Raw genomic sequence first — 25429 nt, forward strand, 5'->3', positions numbered from 1 at the left:
TTGTTTTTTTAGTTCAGTCCTACTACTTTCTGGAGAAGCCCTGCATGTACACAATAGAAAACATCTATTAAGAATGCTTCTGTACTACTAAAGAATTGCAGCATCATGCACAAACAACCTGCAGCCCTGAGGCTGTAAGCTGAGCAACAGCTGCATCAGTTTCATTCTTCACTAGGTACAAGGATGAAATGACTAATAGGTCACAACAAATGCGGGACGCGACCTCCCGTCAATCTTTATTAAAATACTGCTCCAGCAGTCCAACAAGTCTTTCTTGAGCATTTATTTGTCGCTCTCTGAGCACCCGGTCTTCTTTGGTCGCCGATTCCAATGCCTGCCGAAGCAGGCGTTGCTCGTTAAGGAGGTCCCGCTGAAATTCACTTGTGCTTGTGAGCTTTCTCTTTCGAGAACGACGCTGGTTTTCATTTGTTATCCGACTTCTCTGTGATGGTGCCCCATCTGCTAGTTCTGATGTGGGGACAGCTTCCGATGGCTCCAGCTCCCATTCATCCTCGTTGTTGTTTGGCGATTCGTAGCCATGCTCCATGCTACAGATCAACTGAAGGGTGAAAAGAATTGTATCTTAAGCACACATACACAACAGTGAAACTTGATTTAGTAGCATCCTACTTAGCTCATTAAGGCTGCCTCATCACACCTGATTATCAAAACCATACACTTGTCTTCTATAGGCATTTTTTACATTGTGGATCTAGTGTTCACGACACCAAAACTTCCTGTTGCACACTTTCTGCATCCAGTTTTACCAGAAAGCATGCAATTTGTAGCGCTATACATGAGAAGATGGGGCACTACCTCATTATATGCCTGCATGCACATTGCAATGCTTTAGAGGGCATTCTTGTCTGCATATGTAGGTACATTGCTTGATATGTGGCGTTGTTACAGCTTGAGTGCACATCAGTTCTTTACTGTAATAAAGGTACGACGAGAGCAAGGGAAATTGCTGAAGCATTTAATTTAAGCTTGATGTGTGTAAACAATTCAACAGCATCATTAAACTGCACTTGAATCATGCCTTTATATCATGTTGCTTTCGATGCTCTTCTGTCACCTCGTCATTCAGTTTATGTATACAATTTTCATTCTTCTGAATAAAAAATTTTCGGGAGCACTTGTCCTGCCTCAATTGGCAATTTGTTTTGTTTGCGTTTTCAGCCATATCTATCCGAAGCTGTTCTGACTTGTCCATTCTAATATGCATTTAAAAGCACGTCATGCTGAGTCTGCTTCATGCACTATTATGAGCATGCATTTGTACAGGTTTATCATGACAAACTTGCCTGTTCAACTGTGGCATCTGAGTGCGCTGCACTTTCTTCTACCAGCGACTGGTCATTCGCTGGCAGCGTTCCAAGAAAGCGATGTATTTCATTAAAATACATCCATGGCACAGGTGCAGAGCCTGTTGTGCGTTTCTTTGCCCAACTTCTGGAAAGGTCGGTGAACAGCATAAGTGCTATTGCATGAACTAGGCAAAATCCATAGGCATAGTAAGCACACTTCATGCAGGAAGAAAATTACAGTATGTGCTTTAGTGCTATACTTTCAAAATAAACAGTGGCCGTGTGCCAGTGACCTCGATTAAGCATGACATAACTAGCATTTGCGCAACTCTCAAAGTTAACATGCATGCACGCACTGCTGTTTGAACAATTTTCACTGTCACTGAGCAGGGCAGCGAATTTTGCACCATCCAGTAGACATGGTTAGCTGTCTTGGTAACAGGGAATGAATACTTTAGGGAATTTTATGTTCCATCAAATCACACTACACACTTAACTTAAATCACACTACACTTAAATCCCACTACACACTTAACTTTACGCTCCCAGCCGTTCCCTTTTTTTATTTTTGAAAGACAAACACAGCACGTATGGTTCTGAAACGGACGCTGCGGTAGTGCTCGTGTGAGGGAATTCAGCTGTTGCGTCTAACGTTTCAATTCGGCGGGCATATCAAGTGCATCTTCACCGAATACAGAAAGACAAAGAAATAAAACAATGCAGTCACCCGTTGAATGAACCACGGCCGATCGACGAAAACATGCGCATGAACCCACACACACATCTCACGACATCAGTATACTAGCCTTAAATGACTGGAAATTAAGTGCCAACGCTGTTTCTGCCAATGTGCAGCACATAATATCAAGGCTTACCTGTACATTTGGGTGAGGTTGTCGATCTTGCTCTGCACCTGTTTTCTTGTCCGGATAATTTCGAGCCTGGCGAGTCCTTGCACAATGCGATCATATACTCTAGCATTCCTCCGCTCTCCTCTCAGGTGGTCGAGATGCTCTTCCCAAAGACTTATAAGAGCCCATGTCTCCCGTTCGCCCCACGTTGTTCGTGGTTGCGGCGGGGCCGCCGTCTGTTGGGTTGCCGTTTGCGAGGAGTCGGAGGCGCTCATTCCTTGTGGCTAGGCAGCGGTTGGTGCGCGTAAGCGAGGTAAAATACAGAACTACTAAACAAAAGTGACGAGGGAAGAAGCGCAGAAAAAAGCCGAGGAGACTTGAAATGCCTAGCTGCCGCTCGCCAAAGAACCAAATCGCACGTGGCACCCGTGTTGCCCGTGTTTGTGTCGATCATGTCGATGTTGCTGCTGACGACAAGCCGTGCCGGCGCTGCTGTACCGGCGGCTTCATGATGGAGATTGCGGGTGTCCCGAAAGTGTTTAGTACCTTATTAATAGTATTTCGTACTTATAAGCTTGTTCTGAAGAAATAAAAATTGAACTTCCATATTTTTGGATATCTTTTTTTTCTGCTGTCGGACGCCCTCTAGGCTCGAGAGTATTCCCTTGAGGTTTCAAAGGACGAACGCGCACTCCTTCGACTCAAAGCTCCCTTCCAGTAGGGCTCCTTTGCTGTGCCCGTGTGACAGCGCGCATTCTCCCTTGAAGTAAACAATCTTTGGTTCAAAGGACTTTGAAAGTGCCCGTGTGACTGGGGTATTAGGAATGTGCATGAGGAGTGGTGGCGCAGGTATGCCCCCCCCCCCCCCTGGGTACGTGCCTGATGAGAAGGTAGCATCATCAGTGGTCGATTATGGTAACGGGGTGTGTTCCAAGAGAAGCGAAACGTAGCAAGGGGCGACGAACGTCAGGAGGGCTGACGAGATAAGGAAGCATGCAAAAGGAAATTGGCCACAATTGGCAGGGTCTAGTGAAGGTTAAGTGGCGGAGCATCACTTTGCAGTGAAAGTAGCTAGGCGGAAGATGGCTTCCTCAACAGGGGCACGTTCACAGATAGCTCACCGAAGGGCTACAGGGTGGCGTACCTTTATGACCAGACCGACCTGTAGCCTGCGTTTCGGAAAACAATTTTTTTGTTTAAACTTGCCAATAAACCAAAATTTCTTCGGTGGTATGAGTACCCAAACAGTGTTGCGACATGACCTAGGTAGTGGGTTTTCCAAACTTGACTTATTTGCCTGCTCTTATGCCTTTAAGAAATGTTCGAGGAGATGGCGGCAGAGATGACGAGTAAGTGCTTTTATTTTTCGCAGAAACAATACAAAAAGGAACAAACATCACTTCATTTGTTCGGAGGCATAAAGGAAAGTTGAATGAATGAATGAATGAATGTTTGATGTTTAATTGCGCAAGGGCCACGTATGGCCAAAGAGCGCCATGCTAGTCTTAATGAGTTCGCAGTGGACTGATGGGTTCTGTGAAGTTATGTGACGTGGCTGTAAAGGGGACAAAAAGAATTGGTGTAAATTGCATAAAATCTACGTGTAATAAAATTATGGCAATGACTTATGACGTGTACTTCTGACGTGTACGTGCAATGACTAGTGACGTGTACTGACGTGTACGTGTACTAATGACGTGTATATTTGGGGTACATTAAGAGCACAGTGGCCGCGTCCGTCGTTGTGACGCAGTTGCGCGCGTACTGAATCTTAGTGGGACAAGTTCGTTACGATTTCCCTGGCTCCAAGATTGTAACTTATTTTTTTATACTGAAATGCGAAAATGTGAGAACTCGTGAACGTAATTTTGGCCGTTCACCACTTTCGCATGTGTCGCCTTCTCAAGCTGTTTATGTAAGAATTATACAATCTGTAATTTACGTTTTTCAACAGATGGCCTCCTGCAAAGCTTCGTACGGCAACTACTGTTGTGTACCGTGGTGCACAAACAACGGACCGGGACGACGACTTGAATTCGAAAGAATACAAAGCAGTTACTTTGATGAAAGGCGGCTTATATTGTCAAACTTACTGTACAGTTTCGGAACGCGACAGAGCTTTCGCATTCTTAATAACCTTCAAGAACGCGAAAGAGGCCCGGAACCCAGTTTTTTCGAATCCCACGGGACTACAGGTTTGCTGCTTAAGAGTTATCAGCTCAGTGTTTCTCCTGATTTAATGAAGATATCTAGCCTTTTGAAGTACTTTCGCACGGTTATAACCTTCATTGCGCCGGTGACAGGCATAACAAATCGGTTTGGGAGTCTTAAAAGTGGTGTACATTTCATTGTTGCGGCAAATCCATTTTCTTTTTTTTTGTAGTATGAGCAGTATAAACCTTGCACATGTCAGTTACATGTTGTGCCTCTTTGCATTTTTTGTTGTTATGGAAAATTTGCAATATGAAATATTGTATTGTTACAAGCTAAACATTGTGCAGGGCGCTACATCTGTTCGGTAATTACAAAAGCAGTGTACAATTTTTTTCAGGATAATGTATCGTTTCATAATGCCTGATGCATCATGCATGTACGCACTCGTGTCGGGCTGTCATGAAATATTGAATGCCTATTATTTGAGCGATACAACGCACTGTTTTAAAACGTGCGCAGGTCGACGGCATGGGTGACATACACCCGAAGGGCTGACCTTACGGAAAAGCCAGTCAATCCATTGTACACAGCATACAGGATTTGCAGTGACCATTTTACTGCGCAAGACTTCATGGACCCAGGCCGCACACGGCTCACTAAAACAGCCATGCCAACAGTTAACTCAGGTACGCTATGGAGCAGTTGCAGCACTAGCACTACTTTAATGCACCTTCGCCGTGGATAACGTATGTGTCAATTTCTGCATAAAATAGTTAGCAATAGCAGTTTTTGTAGCATTTATTGCAGCATGAACCAGCATCACGTGCACATTTATTTCTATTTAAATATGTCAGATGCTGTTCGTGTGCCACCTGTCGAAGCTTTTGTGTTTAATTCACCTGAAAACAATGCACCAGAGGACTACCCGGTAGAGGCTTTATGCACAGCTCCATGTCTGAAGGCCCTGCTGTGCAAGGTGCTAGCAGTACCTAGTGTTTGCTTATGGCAACCACACTAACATGCGAATTTTAAATCAATGTAGGCTACGTCCATCCTGTAACTGAGGAGCAAGCTGGCGAAGGTGTCCTGCAGGAGGCTTACGAGAAGGGCTTCATCATGACGGCGGGCTGTGTTGCCGAAGGTGAGTTTGGCATCAAGCTTTACTTAACAAAGGGGCAATGACGAGTCATTTTCCAGGAAACCTACAAGGCTACATTGCTCCCGTGAGCGAGCTAGATGCTACAGACTCCCAAATGGACATGTCTGGCAGCAGTTAGACTGGGGCTGAGCTTTGTGCTATTCATGGTAACTATCACATCAAGTGTCACACTCAACCTTTGTGTAGTCACTACAGTGCACGACACGCTTGCGTAAGGCGCGGGAACTACGTTCCAACGCTCTACACAAGACGACACTTGCGGTAACTGGAAGGTCAAGGTGCAACCTTTACGCAATGCTACACCTAATTGGATGTGCTGATGACATTGTGGTACCCTCGAAAAGGCCAAAATATTTTAGGGCAATTCTTGATACGACATATTTTTTTTTCATATATAGCTTCCTATTAATGTATCTATACGTTAAAGCTTCGTGTGGTAGATGATGGCATGGAACGGTCATTTGTAGATGATGGCATGGAACGGTCATCGACTATTGCTGACAGGGCATTTGTTGTGCCTCTCGCTGGTGTTTCCAAGAGGTGGGTGCATCCAGTCGCATTTACAGTAGGACACAAATTGACATTAGCAGACATTATGGCTAAATTACACAACTCAATTATTATGCAACTGAAAGCCGTCAAAATTATTGTGAAAGCAGGAATTTGTGATCAAGGTACAGCTAATGTAAGCCTAGCTCAGCAGTTGGGCATTACTGTTGAGAAACCGTTTTTTTTACAGCTCTGGGTGAGCGAGTCTATTTCATTTCTGATGTGCCTCATTTCGTCAAAACCACACGTAACAATGTCCAAGCTCATAAGCTACTAATTGGGAACGAGGTTGTTGATTGGTCGCACATTGAACACCTCTACAAATAGACGCCCGAATTGCGGTTGCGATTGGCTCCGAAGCTGACAGAGCGGCACATCTACCAGAAACCTTTTTCCAACATGAAAGTTAGCAGAGCGGCACAAGTACTGAATTCATCCGTTAGCATAGCAATTATGGCATTAGTTTATGTGAATGAACTGCCTGCGTCAGCCACAGCTACAGCAAATTTCTGTAAGCGTATGGATAAGATCTTCGACGCTCTGAACACTTCAAGCCCCCATAAAAATGCACAAAAGTGTCGATATGGGATTAAAAAGGGTGACGATGAATTAATTCAATTTCTTCGAGAACAGCTCCTGTGGTTCTCGTCATGGACGTTTTCTGCAAGGCGTTAGCCGCGAACAGTCATTGCATCGCAGATCACTATTCAGGCAGTTCTCCATCTTTGGGAAGACCTCTCAACAAATTATCAGTTTATTTACTTGCTAACTCATCGGCTGCAGCAGGACCCCCTCGAAAATATGTTTGGGCATATCAGGCAGAAACAAGGGCGCAACACTAACCCCAATGTAGCGCAATTTATTTGATTTGAAACATATTTGGATTCCAAAAGCTTTTAAACTCTCCGAGAAAGCAAACGTAGAAGATGAAAGTGAACTCCTTAGGGAAGTGCCGCCGTTCTCCCTGAACAGTTCTTCTATGGTTGACATTGTCGAATGGTTTAAGCCTGACGACTTTCCAAGTCTTGAGGACATTTCAGAACTGGCAGCCCACATTGAATCTCATAATCGATGAATGTGCAGCTTATTACGTGGGTGGCTTCTTGGTGAAATTATTTTTTATAAAGCCTGTGAAAGATTGCACTTGTCGCCACTTGTTGCTGGGTGATGAAAACGCACTGAGTGGAGCGCACCAATATTTCAGTGTTAAAAGCATATCATGTACCAAGCAAACGTTTTGGCAATGTCACTGTGCCATGACAAAGGGCATTTACTTTTGTTCAGGTAATGGAGACCCACTCCCTTGCCATAATCGAGGCTACAGCGCATCTTGCGCTGTAGCCTCGATCATGGCATCACAGGCGTCTGTCTGTGATGTTTTGTTTCAGTACCTGTCTCGCATTGGGGACATGGAATTTTGCTCCGTTGAGTGTCGGCAGAGGTTTGTCAAGATGTATTGCCGGATCCGTTTGTTTTGGCGTATCAGATTTGTCATCCGTAATTTAGATAAAATTCGCTTTCAGTCGTCTGTTTCAGGCGTGTAGCTTGAAAAATTCAAATTTCGAGGAAGTAAGACTTCCTTTAAACCAGTGAACAAATAATTTTCTAACATAAAATTGCTGTTTCAGGTCTGCTACTGCTTGCTTGTTTACACTGGATAGCAATACGGAAGGGTCATATGCAGTACAGCAGTGTGGTGGTGGTGGTGTGGTGGAGGGGGGCGGTGGTGGGGTGGCTGTGGTGCGTAGTGTCTCCCTCCGGAGGTGCAGTAGCACCTCCGGATGAGGGGGCAACGTGGTCCTTCCAAATGCTATTAATTGCGACTAAGGCACCTGCAGCAGGTTTGAAACTTTTTTTTACACTCACCGAGTGCCTAAGGGGGAGGTGGTACAAAGCATACCAAGTGCGAAGCGATCTCTGGAAAGTTACTCAGCCTTGGTCCGGTTTAGATTAGTGTTGCATTATTTTTGCTCACGTGACAGCTGACGCGAAGGGGGTGGGTAAGGGTGTAAAATAATGTAAATGCAAATCACTGTGGGCGGTATCGAGAAGGCTTGCTAGTGCTTGTTAACAATTGGATACTTTATGCCAAAAGTATACATGGTTTTTATTGGGAGGGAGGGGTGGAGCTTTCGGAATGAGGGATTGGTGGGAGGGGGTGCGGATTTTGAGTGCAAATCACAGTGCGTGGTCTCGGGAAGGCCGGCTCGTGCTTGTTAACAATTGGATACTCAATGCCAAAAGTATATATGGGTTTTTGTCTTGGGGGGGAGCATGCGGAATGAGGGATTGGGGGGAGGGGGCGCGGATTTTGAGTGCAAATCACTGTGGGTGGTCTCGGGAAGGCTTGCTCGTGCTTGTTACCAATTGGATACCGAATGCCAAAAGTATACGTGGCTTTTTTTCTGGGGGGGGGGGGGGGGGGAGAGCTTGCGGAAAGAGTGAATTAACGCAGAAGAGCGACAATGGTCCAGGAGCAGAAAGGCAACTCACCTTATTGCCAAGAACGGCCTGTTCTTTTACAGAAAACGCTACGACGTCACAGGGTCGTGTGGTGTCACTATATCAGACCATAGTTAGATATCACAAGACGGGTCACACACAAAGGTTGCGCTACGACAACGAGAAATTGGGGGGAGGGGTTGCGAATTTTAAGTGTGTAATGACATAATTTTTGCTTGTCCTTTTCTTTCTCTTAATTATTCCAATATTAATCGACCATCGTATCTCTTCACCTTTAATTATGCATGGTCAAGTGTACGCGATTTTCACTTTTATTCACGTATTGCCAAGTGTATGTAATGTGGTGGTTCGTACCATCTGCATTGCTTTTATTTACCCTTATCTCATTTCTTTGTTCCTTTTTTGTTCGTTCCGTTATAGGAAATTCTCTTGAATTGATCGATGGTATGTAATGTTCTTTGCGTACGGTTGATTGCGCTACTCACTGCCACCATGTAACACGGGGGCTAAGGGCACCTCAAGCTGCCTCATTGCAGCTTTTATCTTAGCCCCCGTCATTGTATTTTAGCAATGGAAACAAATAAATAAAGAAAGAAAGAAAGAAAAGTGCAATGTGGATTTTAAGTGCAAATGGACGTCGCGAGTTATTGGTTTTAAACGAGGGACGAGTAGCTGTCATCAAACATCAAATGTGTCGAGACAAAAATAGCCTTGTGCTGGAAGTGGCACAAGTACTCATATATGCCCACTCGTGTAATTTTTTTTTCTTAGACACCCAACATGTGTTGCGGGAAGTACTTCCGGGAAGTACCAGGATGTGTGTTTTCATTGCATAATGGTGGTTTCCGTTATCTATTGTTAATTGCTGTATGGTGCTATTTTGTGAGTATTTCAGTTTGCTTGCAGTGCGCTAAACCGGCCACGAATGTATTGAGGTTCGCATTCTTCATTAAATGAAATGGTAATTTGTTTTCACTGATGTATGCGCCCACTCGTAGTTTTTTTCTTGGACATCAGGCATGTTTTGTTGAATGTTTTAATCTGGAAGAAGTTATTTTTCACGACCAGGATGTGTGTTTTCATTCCAGTATGGTGTTATTTCATTTATGTATTGTTAATTGCGCTATGGTGTTATTTTGTTAGTCTTTCAGTTTGCTTGCAGCGCGCAAAATGGGCCACGAATGCATTAAGCTTCACATTTTTTGATGAAATGAAGCATTAATTTGTTAACCCTGGAAGCTTCTGTATTGCACTCATTTCCTGACGTTATGCCAGTATCTATCATCTTTCTTATAATGCGCCGAAAATGGACGACTGTGTACTGTATCAATGTTCTTGTATTTTGAAACGAAATAAATATTCAATTGAAATATTCTATAGCATCTGTTTTGGGGAATAGCAGTTGGCCAAACGCTGATGGACAGCTGCCTTTCCGTATCTTGTCATATATTGCGAAACGCTGCTTCCCCCGCTAAGCCGCGCGCGCATAGAAAAAAACGCGCGTGCATACAGAAAAAATTGGAGCGCGCTTAAGCTTCGCCTTCAAGAGTGGAGCGCGACAGCGTTCCCGTCGATCCGCCAAGGGGTGCAAGACAATGCGCTACGGTGCAGCGATCACTTACGAGGCGCCCCGCATCGGACTTTGCACCCACCAAACACGCGGTGAGCGTCGAGCAACGCAGCGTTCGGCGCGACAACGAAACGTGCGCCTGAGCAAGCGGAACGAACCGAAGAACTCGGTATCTCGGAGCGTCGTGATCGGCATGGACCGCCGGGCGGCGATGCGCCTCGCAGCGGTACTCGCACAGCCCCAATGCGCGCCTGGCGCGCCACCTGTCGGGGCAGCGTCGTGCATTGCGAGGAGGGGCGTCTTCTGTGTTTGCCGCGAGATGGCTCTGCGTGTGCGGAAAGCGCAGAAGAAATGTAGCGGAAACTCACTTCGCTACGTGTTTAACTGCGACTTCTATTATTTACATGCTCATAATTACCGATATACACAGCAGTATAACTGTCTACGCCGCGTTTAAGGCAACACCGCATTCACTAGAGTCATTTTTGTCCCACTTTCAACGATCGAACTCATGGCTGAGTGGTAGCGTCTCCGTCTCACACTCCGGAGACCCTTGTTCGATTCCCACCCAGACCCATCTTGCAAGTTATTTTTATTTATGAATTGCCTTCTGGGATTTTTCACTCACGGCCAACGCCGCCGAGACCGACGACACGAGCTCCTTAACGCTGTCGCGGTAATAGAAAGCGCGCGCCTGAACAGGAAAGCATAGGAAAGGCCGATCAGTGGAGCCGGCGTGGTGTGTAGCAGCTGGCATTCACGCCGCGCGCGCTCAAAACGAAACCTGAAGGTGTTAATACCATCCGCTTGGCGCGCTCCACTCGATTCGGCCGCTCGGCTCTATAGACCTTTGCACCGGAAGGCTCGAACCAGAAAGTCGGAAACGGATATCAGGCCCCCGGTAGCGAGAGTAGGTAGCGTCTCATAGTTGCCCTCTCTTGCTGGACTGTCATGCGCGCTGTTCCCGCATTGACTGCACCACGTTTCCGCGATTTTAAGCTTATCCGCACAGGCTATGCCTAGCAAAAATTCTAATACAAAAACTAATAGCCTATGAGGTTATTGACACTAATAAAGTGTATTGGTATTAGACTAATAGCTTGTATTAGGCTAATAGGTTGACACTAATAGACTGCATTAGGTCTATAGGTCAACACTAATAGGACTAGACTAATAGCCTGTATTAGGCTAATAGGTTGAAACTAATAGCCTGTATTAGGCTAATAGCTTGACACTAATAGGACTAGACTAATAGCCTGTATTAGGCTAACTGGACAAGACCAATAGGGTTAGACTAATAGGTCTATTAGCGCTGGTACTAATAAATGTATGAGGACATTCTAGTCTACATAAAGGCACACTGGGCAGCTAGATCCTCCACGTAGCTCACCGCAGCGACACGCATGTACATTGTGAGCAACACCAAGACACCTGTAATACACAAAAGGTCTTTATTCCGCTCCACATACATGTTCTTTGCCTGCTTCTTTGAGTTGTCCAAGGTTGCTGGCACTTTCTCCGTCGCTGTCCTGCTGCACTCACTTTCATTATATCGGCAATCTTGACAGCAAGGATTTTATTCATCAGTTTTTTTCTTTTTTCCATCTCCCCAATCGGATAACGTTGTAGCAAAAAGTTGCTGAAGAAATCTGGGAACAAAATACACATAAGTAAATAAATTTCAGGACACACACACACACAAAACAAGAAATGCTCACAGCAAGACAGCAATAATTGCAACGAAGTGTTCTTGATCAAGCCACAGTAAAAAATAGGCCAACAGTGACATTCTGAGAGCTGCCAAGCAGCCATCTCGTGTATTGCTTTTCAAGCTATTAAGCACAATATGAGCTGTCAAAAAGGAAAACACACATAATGGTGGAATCTTAGTCTGGGAAAGTAATGTGTATTAGATTAGCATAAAAAACAAATATACAACTGTGGTTTTTATGTCCTGATAACTATACCGTGAAGCAAACAAATTGTGTAGGCTAGGCAGACAAGACAATCGGGAACATGCTATAATGGGTATTATGCTATTGATTTAACCATCTGTTTCAGGTGAGTTAGCACATGGAAGACTTACCTAAATACTTATACATACCACTTAGGACTGAGTACTTAGTTTTGTCCAATGCTGGCTTTGCGCCAGTTTTCGTCCGGTTTGAGACTGCACCGGTCACACTGTGGCCAGCCAAGCCTGTCGTCGAAAAAATTGCCACAGCAGCTTCCCGAACAAATCGGCTGTCCGTCTTCGCAGCCATGAGGCGGTTATAGAGAGCCTCCGTAACGTATACGTCCTTCCCCAAATGTACCTGGAACAAGTTGCATGTTAAATATTTTACTTATCATTGTTATGCAGCAAAAAGTACTCAGAAAGAGTGGTCATTAGGAAATTAGCGACAAACTTGTCACAGCATGACACAGGATCTACGTGTTATCCCATGTTTGCTAACAAGCACAAAGCTGCGACATTAACCTATCAAAGTAAGTGTGTGTGAAAATAGAAATACTTTTGTCCTTCAGCACTTTTGTAAAGAGAAGCTGTCAACTTTCCAGCATTTGGCTCGTCATTTTCTTTTAAATTGCTTGATGGCGTTTCTTCCGAGCTGCCCTTCACTGGTCCTTCAGGACACCTGAAGGGCTGTTGTGCTGGTTTTGGTGCGCCTGCGCTCCCGGAGGGCTGCAGTGCCTTTTTCATACTCCTTTCCGAGCTTGTCACCGTGTCATCACTTTGTCAACTTTGTCACCGTGTGCGCTCTTTTCACAACAGCGTTTCTCCGGAATACAGGTCATCAAGAAATACCAAATGTACAATACATTAATGTACAATACTGCTTTGAAGACTGCAGTGGTGCTGAGGAGTGCGAAGGTGATGCAGATGAATTTTGTAGCCTGTTCTCAAGCGAACGCCTTCCGAAATGCGACCATGTACAATACACAAATATAAATGACAGAACATTTTCCCACTGCAAACATCACCTAAAGACAATGACACAGAATATCAGGCACACACAGGCTTTCATGGTGAAAAGGCAAGCATGTGGTCATGCTATGTGGAGTGTTGGTGCAGTCACACATGGAACCAAGCCTGCAAATATATGCAGCCGTACTTAAAGGCATAGCTTTCACATCATCTGCATTTTGAGTGGCTTGCCAGGCCTGTGTTGTATATAGGCAAATTTCACTTTCAGTTTTGCTGCTGCATTGGCACCAATGCTCTACTTGTCTCCCGCATGTAACAGGCAGCAGTTTCACAGTTTTGAACCTAATGAACTGAACTTTCTTTTTTTCCATCAGTGAAAAAGAATATGGCCCTTCTCATTACACTAGCAGTAACCATAATGGTACCGAATTCTTTGCCCTCAAGATACATTTTGCTGGAGACGGTGCAGTTCATTTGCTTCATGGTGGTGAATGCACCACCCGTTGATACATGTGGCATGAAAATGCATGGCAGACTTAAGGGCAATGCAGGCCTATACGGTGTGTATCAGATGATGCAAAGCCACACGTTCAGGTGTCGCTGCAGCAGTGCAGGTTTGCGTGTATATGACCAACTGGATGCATTGCCACTAGATTGTGCATAGCCACGTGCTTGCATGTTTACCCCAAGAGTAGGTGAGCCTGTGCACTCTAAGCATACAGACAGGACAAAGACGTCACAGGAAAACAGAAGCTGCAAGTCAGTACTAGACTGAATCAGAAATTAAAGTGTTGAATAGCTGCACTAGGGGACAACTTTGTCTGGCAATGAAACGTAGAAGGGTAGAATTTCTCAACGTGTTACTCTGCTATGTACTCGGAGCGCTTTCAGTTTTTTTGAATAGATGCTGAATTGTAGCAGCCTCCACATACAATGGTTTCGCATTCTCCTCAAATGCAAAATAGAAAAGCAGCAAAATAAATCAAATTTAGGACCAGTATTCTTTTTCATCATGTTGCATTTGCAAATATTTGCTTTCCCCCAGCAGGTATTGTAGATGAGAATAAGGAACTTTCAATGTTCAATATTGCAGACCTATAGGGAAAGAACTTGCATGTTAATGGAGGAACTTGACAGATAATTGAAGAAGCTTAGGACAATGCATAGGAAGATGGAAAAGAGAAAATGAGATTAGACATTAGGATAAAAGCAAGCAGGAGATATTACAAATAAGGAGATGACTAGATAAGCACTGTGAAGGACTGCGTGATCATAGAAGAAAAACGCTCATGCAGAATGGGACATCTCTGGAAAACACTCGATACATTGAAATTGGATCTGAAACCTGCATTGAAGATCTTGCTACACAGAGTTCTTTCCAGCATCTCTATTCTTGCAGAGAGTTTGGCATTTTCTGCTCTCAGCCTGGAAACTTCCTGCTCAAGCTCCTCTGTCTTGTGGTCCTGTTCCTCAGGGAAGAGAGCCTCTAATTGCTTTTTCCTGAACGTCGCCTCAACATTCTTCTGCCACAACTTTGAAGTTCGTTTGTTCTTCTCCTGTGCACGAGCCAAAGGAAAAAAAAACATTAACAAGGAAGTACATGCAAAAACATCTGACCGCGTGTAGCTAGCAGGGTTGCTGTAAGCTGCCCTTTGCCCATTTCCCGGGGACCAGTAGTAGTGTCAGAAGGAAACAGATGGTGCACTGAATTCGGGGTGCCCAATGGCCGCATTGTTACCACAGACGCCTACAAGTACAAGGTGCAAGCTGCCCGACCATGCAGGTGCACCAGTGAATCAGCGCCGCTAAAAGGCATTTTTACACCACAAAATAACTTAATGATGTTTGCATATACAGATATTTATGGGCCTCACCTCTCGGTAGGAATCGTGACTGGTGCAAGAGTCTTCTTCAGAGTCACTGTACAGTGGCATTTTCGGGCACGAAATGCGCTTCTCCACACCTTCCGTGCACGCGTCGGCCTCCTCTTTGGTTGCTGGAAATCGCAAGAAATGCGCACTTGTCGATACCCGTAACAATCGCGTCATGAAACATTACACAGAAAAGCATACTTACCAAACAACTTCATAATTTGGGCCCGGAAATATCCGCTGTTTTCTTCGTCCTCCCAGCGCACTCCATACCATCTTGTGGAGTTGAAATCCCTGAGATTTTTTGGTGCGAAATTCTTAATGCGATCGACGGACACGGCTACTTTCATTCCATCATCCCTAAAGCGCACAAAAGCATACATCGTGTCGGGATGTCGAGACACACGTGCTACTGGCACTAACGCTAATACTATGAGCCTCGACGACCACAGACCAAGAAGTGCAACGCGACAATAGACCTGCTTCGTCGGCGAGACTCCGCCACACGCACATATGCGCACATGGTGATCGATGGCAATGACGATGGGTTGAGATATGTAAAATATTCGAAACACAATTTTACTGTTATAGCTTTTATAAATATATTTCGTCTTGCCGTCACGTACCTTAAATTACAGTGATAGTTACATATAATTGTTATTAAAATACGAACTATGTATTAAAATGCATTTAGTGACAAATAAGATGATAACATGCAGCGCCAGCTTTTGATTTTTATACTCTTTAACGCAAAGTCGTCCTGTAGGGCTGTAGGTTGCAAACTATGATGCGTGCAACACATGTGCAACATGTTTTTGGCATGCCCATGGTATAGTGCCTATAATATACTGGCACTATACCCATGGTTTTTTCCTTCGTCCATGCCATAGAATGAAGAACCGCGTTACATCCGTTCAGGAAGCTTCCCCCACGCCGTGGTGTAGGACGAGTTTGTCTGGCCTTCAGTCGTAATACTCACAGCTCAGTTTTAATTCGTTCAGTCTTGCCGTGCCATTTTTTTTCTTTGTTCAGTTTTACCGTGCCGTGTACGATACCGTGAATATACGTTTTAACGTTGGAGAGCCGACAGACACCTTAGCGTTCTGCATCATGGACCAGACGCGAAGCTCTAGCGTCGGAGGGACGTCGCAGTGTAAAAAGTGCAGGAAACGTTATTTAGAGCCAGGGGAGACCTACTCCTTGCCACGGACATCGTTGCGGTACCAGGAGAGGGTCCGGGACACCCAGTCAGGTTCACAGATGCCTACGCAGCTTAGAAGCTCCGGCGCTGGAAGTGCAAATGCCGGCGTGTGTGAGATGGATGACGACGATGATTTTGGACGCCAGTGACCAAAATCATGCGGAAAGTGACGAGGGAGATGGCAACAAACAGTGTGACAGTGAATCCAGCTGCTTTGAAGACTGCAGTGGTGCTGAGGAGTGCGAAGGTGATGCAGATGAATTTTGTAGCCTGTTCTCAAGCGAACGCCTTCCGAACTCAGACATAAGTGTCAGAGATGCCATGCTGACGCTAATGGCGTATACTGCGTCAGTAGGCCTAAACTGGACGGATATGGAGAAGCTTGTGAGTGTCATAAACCTTTTTCTTGGCATGCCCGTCCTTGCTACTTCGAGCTAGATGCTTAGAAAAGCGTGGAGGCAGTGGATGGGCGGCCTTATCAAGCGACACTACTTTTGTGAGGCATGCGAAGATGTGATGCCTAATCCTCGTCAAAAAGATTTTTTATGCCTGCACTGCAACACCGCCAGCTCAGGGCAAAATGTTTTTGTTACATTGGACCTCAAGAAGCAAATTGAAGTCATGCTTATTGACAAGTCTGTGTCAAAGGGCTTAATGGAGTCCTTGAAGAAAAGGGAACTTCAAGCGGATGACGGCTCTATGAAAGACATTTGTGATGGGCGGCTTTACAAAGAACAGATGAAAAACTCGTCATGGTGTGACATATCCCTCACATTCAACACAGATGGTGCGAAAGTTTTCAAATGCAACAAAGCTTCAATATGGCCAATTCAGTGTGTGGTGAATGAACTGCCATTATCCTTGCGGTGGAGTAATGTGCTATCATGTGGACTGTATTTTGGAAAGGGCCACCCAAGAATGAGTCCATTCCTTGGAACTTTTGTTAAAAGCCTTAAAGAACTGAAGTCTGTCAAGTGGAAGTGTGACGAGCAAGCGCTGTCCTCGAAGGTGCACATCACGTGTTGTTGTGTTGATGCCCCAGCACGTGCAGCAGTGCTCAATATGAAGCAATACAACGGCTACTTTGGGTGCTGCTTCTGCCTTCACAAAGGTGTCCATATCCGTGGTAAGTACTTTCAATTACAAGCTAGTTTATGGCCGTTTAAGCACCTCTCTATTCCCATATACTTGTAGATATAACAAAGCTTGAGTTAAATTAGTCAAAATTGCAAAGGCACTTCAGTGCATACTTTATTATGTAACATCTTTTGAATGTCATCTATGATAGCACTTATGACTGTGACATTTTACTACTTAGGGGACAATGCAAATCACACAAGGAAACCGGAGGGGCATTTTTTTAGTTATTCATGCAACCTGCATGCTCAATAAAACAGCTTTTTCAGATATGTGTTTTGTCAACCCACACAGAACAATTTCAAGAAGCGTAAAAGTAAGAGTGTGATGTGATTTATGCTCCCAGGATCTCTGAGATACCCAGTTCCAGAGGCAGCAAGCCACCCAAATCTGAGGACCAACACAAGTGTCAGGGAAGACATGCGGATATCTCTGCAGTCTGGAAATCCATCCCACGGCATAAAGGGAGCTTCAGCACTTGCTTGCATACCCAACTTTGACTTAGTTTGGGCTGTTTGTCCAGACTACATGCATTGTGTGCTAGGAGTTGCAAGGCAGCAGGCCGACATATGGTTTGGGTCAGCAGATTCACCATCATATATTGGAAAGCCAGCTCAAATCAAGAGAGTGGACCAACGACTGCTCAGTATGAAGCCACCACAGTGGTTCACCCGACTCCCACGCACTGTGCAGGAAAGAGCGATGTGGAAGGCAAGCGAATGGAAATGGTGGGTTTTGTTTTATGGCGCTCCATGACTCGATGGCATCCTGCCAACAAACTACCACAGCCATTTCCATCCTGCCAACAAACTACCACAGCCATTTCTGCTTGCTGGTGTCAGCCATACACATTCTACTGAAATCCAGCATTAGCAGAGAAGACATTAGTGATGCAACAGGAAAGCTTTCTAGTTTTGTCTTCAAAATGCAGATGCTCTATGGTGAGACATGAATGACTTTCAATGTGCATCAACTTTTGCACCTGCCGAAGAGTGTGGTGGAACTTGGTCCTTTGTGGGCTCACTCCACATTTGTTTTTGAGTCAGGAAATGGAGTACTGTTGAAATTAATAAGCAGTGCAAATGGTGTGCCAGGGCAAGTTATGGAATGGTTTGTGATGCATCTACAACTTGCAATGCTCAAGAATACTCTTAATTTGCAGCCTAAAGTGAAAGAAATTTGTGATCAGTTAACAGCTCCAGTAGCTTGCAAAAGTAATGAAACAAAGACTTTGGGAATAGGGATTGTGTGTAGCATTGTGGACAGTGAGCAAAAGAATGCATTTCTTGCGGAGCTTGGCTACATACCAGATAATGTTACCAGCTTCCAGCGCCTTTTAGTTCGAGGCCACCTGCTTCACACCCAGTGAATACCACCGTGCGAAAAAAACCAGGAACTGTACCTTTAAATGTACAATGGGTCGATTCTATAATTTGCACAATGTGTATGAACTTTGTGATAGCTCTTGCACGTTAATGTGCACACAGTTGGCCTGTGAAAGGTATCATGACATTGCACACATCAGCTCCTGATGCCAAGGAGAGAAAAATTCTTAATGTCTCTTGACAGAGTAGGGAGCATTTCGGTTTTAATGTCTCTGGGCAGTTCCTGCTATGTTGCAGACCTACCCAATTTGCTTGAGAAAGACTAGGAAAAGTGGTAGTCCATTTAATAACAAGCAAGTCAACAGCAGTTGACATTGAAGAATTAGTGTACCATGTAGTTTGTTGTCGCTTTTTTTTGTTATTCGGGAGGGTGGAAGGCTCCCCTAGAATACCTTGGCTTTCTTTCTTTGATGTCAACCACTGCTGAGTTGCCTTAACTTCAAATGTGCCATCGCACCCACCTTTAGTACCATCTTACTCTTACATAAAGCCCAATTTACTTAACCTTTACTTCTTTTTTTAAACCACCACTTCCAGATATGTTCCACATGTTTCACTGCGTAAAACAACCCTTCTTGTTCTAGTTTTAGGTATATGCAGTTTGAGCGAGTGCATGTGGGTTTAATCTGAGCCTTCTTTCGCTAATTATGCATTATTATTGCCTTGTACATAGTTCTACACTAACCTGGGGTATATTCTTTTCCAAGCTTGATTTAGATGGCTTTCTCTTTGTCCTGCGTACATTAGAAGCCCTAAAATCCTCTAATTTATGAGACAAAGGTGGTTAGATACTCAGATCCAGCCGATCTCCAATGAATCTGAACTCACCAAGACATCTTCAAAACATGATTGTTTTGTTATATCAAAATTATTATTGTATTGTTATATTATTGTTTTGTTATATATTGTTAGCCATTTCAGTGGCACCAATCAAGAACAACTCTTCTTTAGCTGAACTGTGCAATCTTTACACTGCCCACATTCTATCATTTATTTGTTTGTTTGTTTTCCTTAAATGACAATGGTGTAGGCTGCCTTTTAGAAGCTCCAGCGGAGCGATTACATAGTATGAGCAGAATGCATACTTTCCCTTGAAGAGACTATGAAGAAAAGCACAATTAATAAGATGAACATTTGCAAATACACATGCTGTGCATAGTAGCAACACAATAGTCTTGATGCTGTTACATTTCCTGTCAAAAAGATACGTGCAAAAGAGGGCTCAGTACACAAAACAAGTGCATGAAATTACCAGTGCATCTGGAGTGCAAATAAAAAGGATTTGGGAGTGCTAGAGTTGACAAGATTTCGTGAAAGGGTATGCCATTAGCTTATTGGTTGAAGAATGAACTATAAACATTCTGCGGTTCTTGCCTGTGGCACTAAAGTTGTTTTAATATGTTAAGGCTATTACATTTATTGTTTGTCACAATTTATTAGGTTGAATGTAAGAGTGAAGTCTTATTTTAGTGCAGTTAGTACTCAACATCTGCAAGTTATGTAATTTCTAGCAAGCTTCTAGTGTCTGGTATCTGTTACTGGGATATGTGTGTTGTATGCATTACAAGTAAACCTAAGTGCTTTCTTTCTATGCATTCTATGGTACTTATGTCTGTCTGTGTGCTGGTCCGAGACGGCACTCATGTATGTGAGCAAAGGCCTGATAGTCTTTCTTATCTTAGCTTAGCTTGGTCACACTGGTGCAATGCTTCAAGCGGTGTTCAGTAACCAGAACGTTTTCATTGCCGCTGTGAAAACATATGGGCTATGTACATTATAGCTCATCTTAGAATCAACAGTTTCGAGGTGTTGCAAGTTCATCAGCTTGCCAAATGTCTACATTGCCTATCTTGTACTTAAAACTAGCTACTTTGTCTTATGTCTAATTACCATGTGTGCGCATTTTGTGATGCTCAGAGTAATCCTCCATGATGGGTGACATGAGCTGTTTATCACTACCAAGTACTTGCTTAAAGTTGTATTGGTCATCCAGAGACTGAATGCTTTAGCATGATACAGTCATTTGCAAAAAGAAGAGAAAGCAACATCATGTGGTAGATAGAAGAGAAACATTGTTCTGATAAATAAGAAAAAGAAGTAGCAGTTGATCACATAATTTACTTGTGTCTTTCCCTTTTTCAATTCATTGTGGCTGTTTGAATGAAGAAAATAAAAGATTTGGAAAAGTAGTTTTCTTGGTGATGGAACATTCTCTTTAACACCGCTACAACTAAACTGACACTGAATATCTTGCAATTTTTTGTTTTCAGCAACTTCATCCTGAAGCTTATTTTTGTGCGTCATATAAAAACCTCAATACATGATGGCTCAAAATTCTGCTGATTGCTAACTATCCTCATAAATGTCTCCCAAGTTTCACTCCTCCTGCAGCAGCCTACCTGTGGTAATGTTTTATCACCGAAGCTAGTACAAACCGTGACTTATCTGTTTTGGTAGGCAGTATTCTTTAGTGTGGTAGCTGGTGAACAGATTATATATAGCATTAGCACGAAAATTTGCCTTTTATTTCTTCCATATCTTTGGTATACTTTCTTGAGGCCATCTACTGGGTATCTCAAAGAAAATCAAGTGCAGCAGAATACAGGATGTTACAACAAAACCTTGTATAATAAAAACCAGTATTAGAAAATTTATCAAAATTATTGGGTAGCATTTGCACTATATATCTTACGGTTAAGAACAAACATATAGGTTTGTTTCAAGGTTACTAAGAAACTGCTAATTGCCTTTATAATTACATTAGGCACCATGTAATTGAGAACTTGATGCTAGCAGGTATGTACAACGTGCCTATTTATTCGATGAACATTGCATAGGTCACTGAAGTTTTGATGTTTACTTCCAAATTTGAGGCAAACTTCATTGGTGTCTTACTTGGTTTCTCCCCCCATAAAACAACTTTTTTATACATAATGGGAACATCAACTCATTTTTCTTTGCTATCTTTGAATCTGCAACTAGACAGAGTGTCTACCATATAACCACACTTGAATCCTGACTGGATTTGATTTTGCTATGACATTATGCCACCCAACACTGGAAATTATGATGTTTATACATAGCTCTTATTTTTACTAATTAGCTTGTCAGTAATGTGATGTATGCCTGAAATCCACAGCCACGAATATATGTTACCAAAAGAGTCATCCCTTTTCATAACTAAAATTCTATAATTTTAATATTTACTTCAACTCCTCATTAAAAACTTCGTATAAAATGTTCCCAAGCATATTTCTGTAATTGTAATAGGAGCCATATCAAAACTAATATGACACTTATTAGGCTAATAAAAGTTTCAACAAGACTTATACAACCTAATGAAACTTATAGAACACTTAGTAGGATAATAGAAATGTCCACAAGACTAATACAACCTAATAAGACTGATGACCACCTATTACGATAATACGAATTTCGTTCACCAAGACTAATACAGCAGACTAATATAAACTAATAAGACTGATAGAAGGATGCATTATACTAATATAAATGCTAATATGTGCTGCACCAAAACTGATACAGAACCTATTAAACTTATAGAAATTTCTACAAGACAAATAGAACACTAATAAGAGCAATAGAAAAATATATTAGACTAATACAAATCTCTATTAGAATTTTCGCTAGGGATGCGAACGTCCGGGCAGCACTGCGCTGTGTACGGTTGTTCGAACAACCAGAAGAAGCGCAATGCAGCAAGAAAAGTGCAGTGCAGCACGCACAATGTTCTGCAAGATGTACCTGTTCTATCGGTTTCTTGCCGACGCGGTACTGAAGCATCGCTGGATTAGCGCTGTAAATCGTAAGGGATTCGTCCCTACGGAGTCGTCACGCGTCTGCTCGGTTCATTTTGTCGACGGGTTAATGACCGATGGGTAATGCAAGTTAATGATATCCTAGTTAATCAAAAATCAAAACTAAGAAATGGATGTGGGTAGGGCATGTAATGCGAAGGTAAGAAACTGTTCGTCATCAAGAGTATTGCCCTGGATTTTAAGATAAGCAAGGCATGCATGGCAGGGGGCAGCAGAAAGTCAGGTGGGCAGATGACATTGACAAGCTTATGGGTACGAGTTTGCCTTAGCTGGCACAGTACAGTGTTAAGTGGAGAGAAATCGGAAACGTCTGTGCCCTGCAGGGAGTGTAGTTTGGCTGGGTAAGATAATGATGATGATCGAACAAGTGCAGCAAAAATACATATTTATTAGCATTACACTTTACAGGGATATGAAGACAGGTTGAAAGAAGAAAAAGAAAGGAGCAGCCAGGGTCAGAACTGTCAATGTATAACAGTAACTGCAGTTAAATATGTGAATCTGCATGACTTCATTACACTGTGGTAGTACGCAATCATACAATATTTTGTCTCCTGAGGAAGGACCTGAGGAGGCACAGCTTAACACGCAGCATACTTAATGCCGACTTGACAGTCTGGAATCCGCAGAACTTTTATCCTTACACTGTACTATGAAAAACATCTTTTTTTACTGCAAGGTCGTCATATCATGCTGATTACTTCCAGGTTACACAGACAAAGGACAGTCCTGTTGCTTGTATACTGCAGACAAAGGCGTGCTTCGAAACAGCCAAAGTAAGTTCAGTAATGGCTGCATGAAACCGCTTGTACTCCCAGATTTGGGGGCTATATTTCACATGGGCCATATTTCTGTGCTGTGACAGTAATAACAAGTTCTCTGTTCCTACAGACGAAAAACTCGCTGTTTTACTTATTTCAGATGGTACAAACACCTAGTACTAGCATTAATGCAGAAGCCGGATTGCCACCAACACACCATGACAAGGTGAGGGGGAAAATTGCACCATTTCATTCGTATTTATCTGTCTTATAATGATGGTTAAGCATTCATGTATCAAATGTTACTTCAGACAACACAGACCATGGCTGCTGCTGACTCCAATATCACAGCAAGACCTCAAGTACAGTATAGAAGCAGTGTGAGTGAAACATTGCTTTCCACGTTTAACTGACATCATTTAGAAAATGTAGTGCCTTCACAACCAGTTTTGTTATTGGTCCCATCTGCTCAATATAAAAGTGACCGACTGTTACATTTAACACTTTTCAACAGTAATGTGGTGCGCAAAAGCTCGCGCAATTTTTGTCAGATTTCAGTGCAGCCTACATCTTACCAAGAACAAAAACTTTGCACAATTCCTTTGTCACACACGTTGGTTCCTAAGACCCATGCCTTCTGCTTGCAAAAAAAAAATTGCTGTAAAAAGTAAAGATTTCAATGTACCATTTTTATTTGCCCTTAACATTGAACTAAAATTTCCTAAGTTGTGGAATGGATGTACAGTAACATACCAAAATACGCCATGTGCGTATAGCCATTTCAGAACTGATTTACTTCAGGTCGTAGTGCGTGAGACCACACAAACATTAAAGACCACCTGGCTTAGTACACAAGTGCATGCGTTTCAACCATGCTCCGATTTACTGTTCACTGAGATGCTAATCGCTTGCATTCAGCTCTTTTGAGTATTTTTGAACGACTCAAAACACAAAGCTTGGTGCCTTGACTCTGACATCCTACCTTTTATTTTTTTAGGCTCAAAAACACAAGTCAACACATTGGGAGAATGTGAACTATGAGGACTACTGTTATGCACAACTTCGCAAGATTGGGCTACACAAACCTTCATTTGTGGAGAGGCTCTCTGCTGATGACATTTTGTTTTATACGGACATCTCGCAAACAGCTTTCAACAACCTTGTGAAAGCAGTGTCGACATTGGCTAAAAAGGCAAGCATATTGTCACGTACTGACCAGCTAATGATGTGCCTTATAAGGCTTCGTCTTGGTCTTCTGTACGGGCATTTAGGGAGAATTTTCCAGATGTCAGTTTCTGCTGTGGGGAACAACGTTCGCTACATGTTTCAAGTGCTGTGCAAGGTAATGAAGTGGGTTGTCAACTGGTTGCCAAGAGAAAACATCACGGACAGCATGCCAGCGTCCTTCACGGAGAGTGGATACGGTTCCACAACGTGCATTCTTGATTGCACTGAAGTTATGTTGCAGCGCCCAAGGAAGCTAATCGCCAGAGCACAGACATTTAGTAGCTAAAACGCGCACAACACTATAAAGTTCCTCGTGGCTATTGCCCCTAACGGGCACATCATGTTTGTTTCAAAGGCATATGGTGGACGTGCTTCGGACAAGCTCATCAGAAGGGAGAGTCGCATTGGAGATTACTTCATGAGAGGTGATGAAGTAATGGCGGACAGAGGTTTCTCCTTTGACGACGAGCTATTTGTGCAAGGTGTCCGGCTAAACATGCCATCCTTCAGGAAAGGTATTTTTTGATGCAACTGGGATAGTTTTCAGCAAATACAATGCCACATTTTCTTTTGCAGGAAAAAAGCAGTTGACTGAAAAGGAGGTCACCACCACAAGGCGCATTGCGTCTGTCCGCATTTACGTGGAACGTGCAATCAACCGGATCAAGGCCTACAGAATCTTCAAACAGGCACTCCCAATAAAATCAAAACAAACAATTAGCGATATGGTTTTTGTTTGTGCAGGGTTATGCAACCTTGAGCCTGCTCTCATTCAACAGGGTGTCTAGTAACCAGAAAACATAAAATAGACAAGGAAATCAAGGAATTATCAAGAATACCATTACAAAGCATAACTTTCCGTACATAACTTCCTGCTGGATCAATTGAGGTACAGTGTCTGTTATCGTTTGTTGCAATGTTTCTTTTTTGCCCTTCACTTGTAAAGAAATTTCAGCTGGTACAGTGTGAGACATTTAAAGGAGTAGTTTGATTCACACCCTGTTAAATTCAGAGAGAGTTGAAGGAACAATG

General features: G+C 43.3%; 1 protein-coding gene, 2 long non-coding RNA genes and 2 pseudogenes across 3 annotated transcripts; 2 read left to right on the forward strand and 3 right to left on the reverse strand.

The window, feature by feature from the left end:
* Positions 1-200: 200 nt before the first annotated feature.
* Positions 201-2433, reverse strand: LOC140219678 (myb/SANT-like DNA-binding domain-containing protein 1). Its single transcript, XM_072289578.1, has 3 exons — positions 2183-2433; positions 1305-1452; positions 201-559 (listed from the first exon to the last, which is right to left on the reverse strand). Exons 1-3 carry the CDS (start codon positions 2431-2433, stop codon positions 230-232), a joined length of 729 nt encoding a protein of 242 aa, XP_072145679.1. The 3' UTR covers positions 201-229.
* A 2653-nt stretch (positions 2434-5086) lies between these two features.
* LOC126516646 (uncharacterized) lies at positions 5087-25429 on the forward strand (annotated as a pseudogene).
* On the forward strand, positions 5901-7805 carry LOC140219688 (uncharacterized; annotated as a pseudogene).
* LOC129381283 (uncharacterized) lies at positions 11488-12876 on the reverse strand. The gene is made up of 2 exons (XR_011892342.1): positions 12158-12876; positions 11488-11702 (listed from the first exon to the last, which is right to left on the reverse strand). It is a non-coding gene; the product is annotated as an uncharacterized lncRNA (long non-coding RNA).
* LOC140215387 (uncharacterized) lies at positions 14850-15451 on the reverse strand. Its single transcript, XR_011892343.1, has 2 exons — positions 15056-15451; positions 14850-14975 (listed from the first exon to the last, which is right to left on the reverse strand). It is a non-coding gene; the product is annotated as an uncharacterized lncRNA (long non-coding RNA).

The sequence above is a fragment of the Dermacentor andersoni genome, chromosome 1, assembly GCF_023375885.2.
Source record: "Dermacentor andersoni chromosome 1, qqDerAnde1_hic_scaffold, whole genome shotgun sequence".
Lineage (NCBI taxonomy): Eukaryota > Metazoa > Arthropoda > Arachnida > Ixodida > Ixodidae > Dermacentor > Dermacentor andersoni.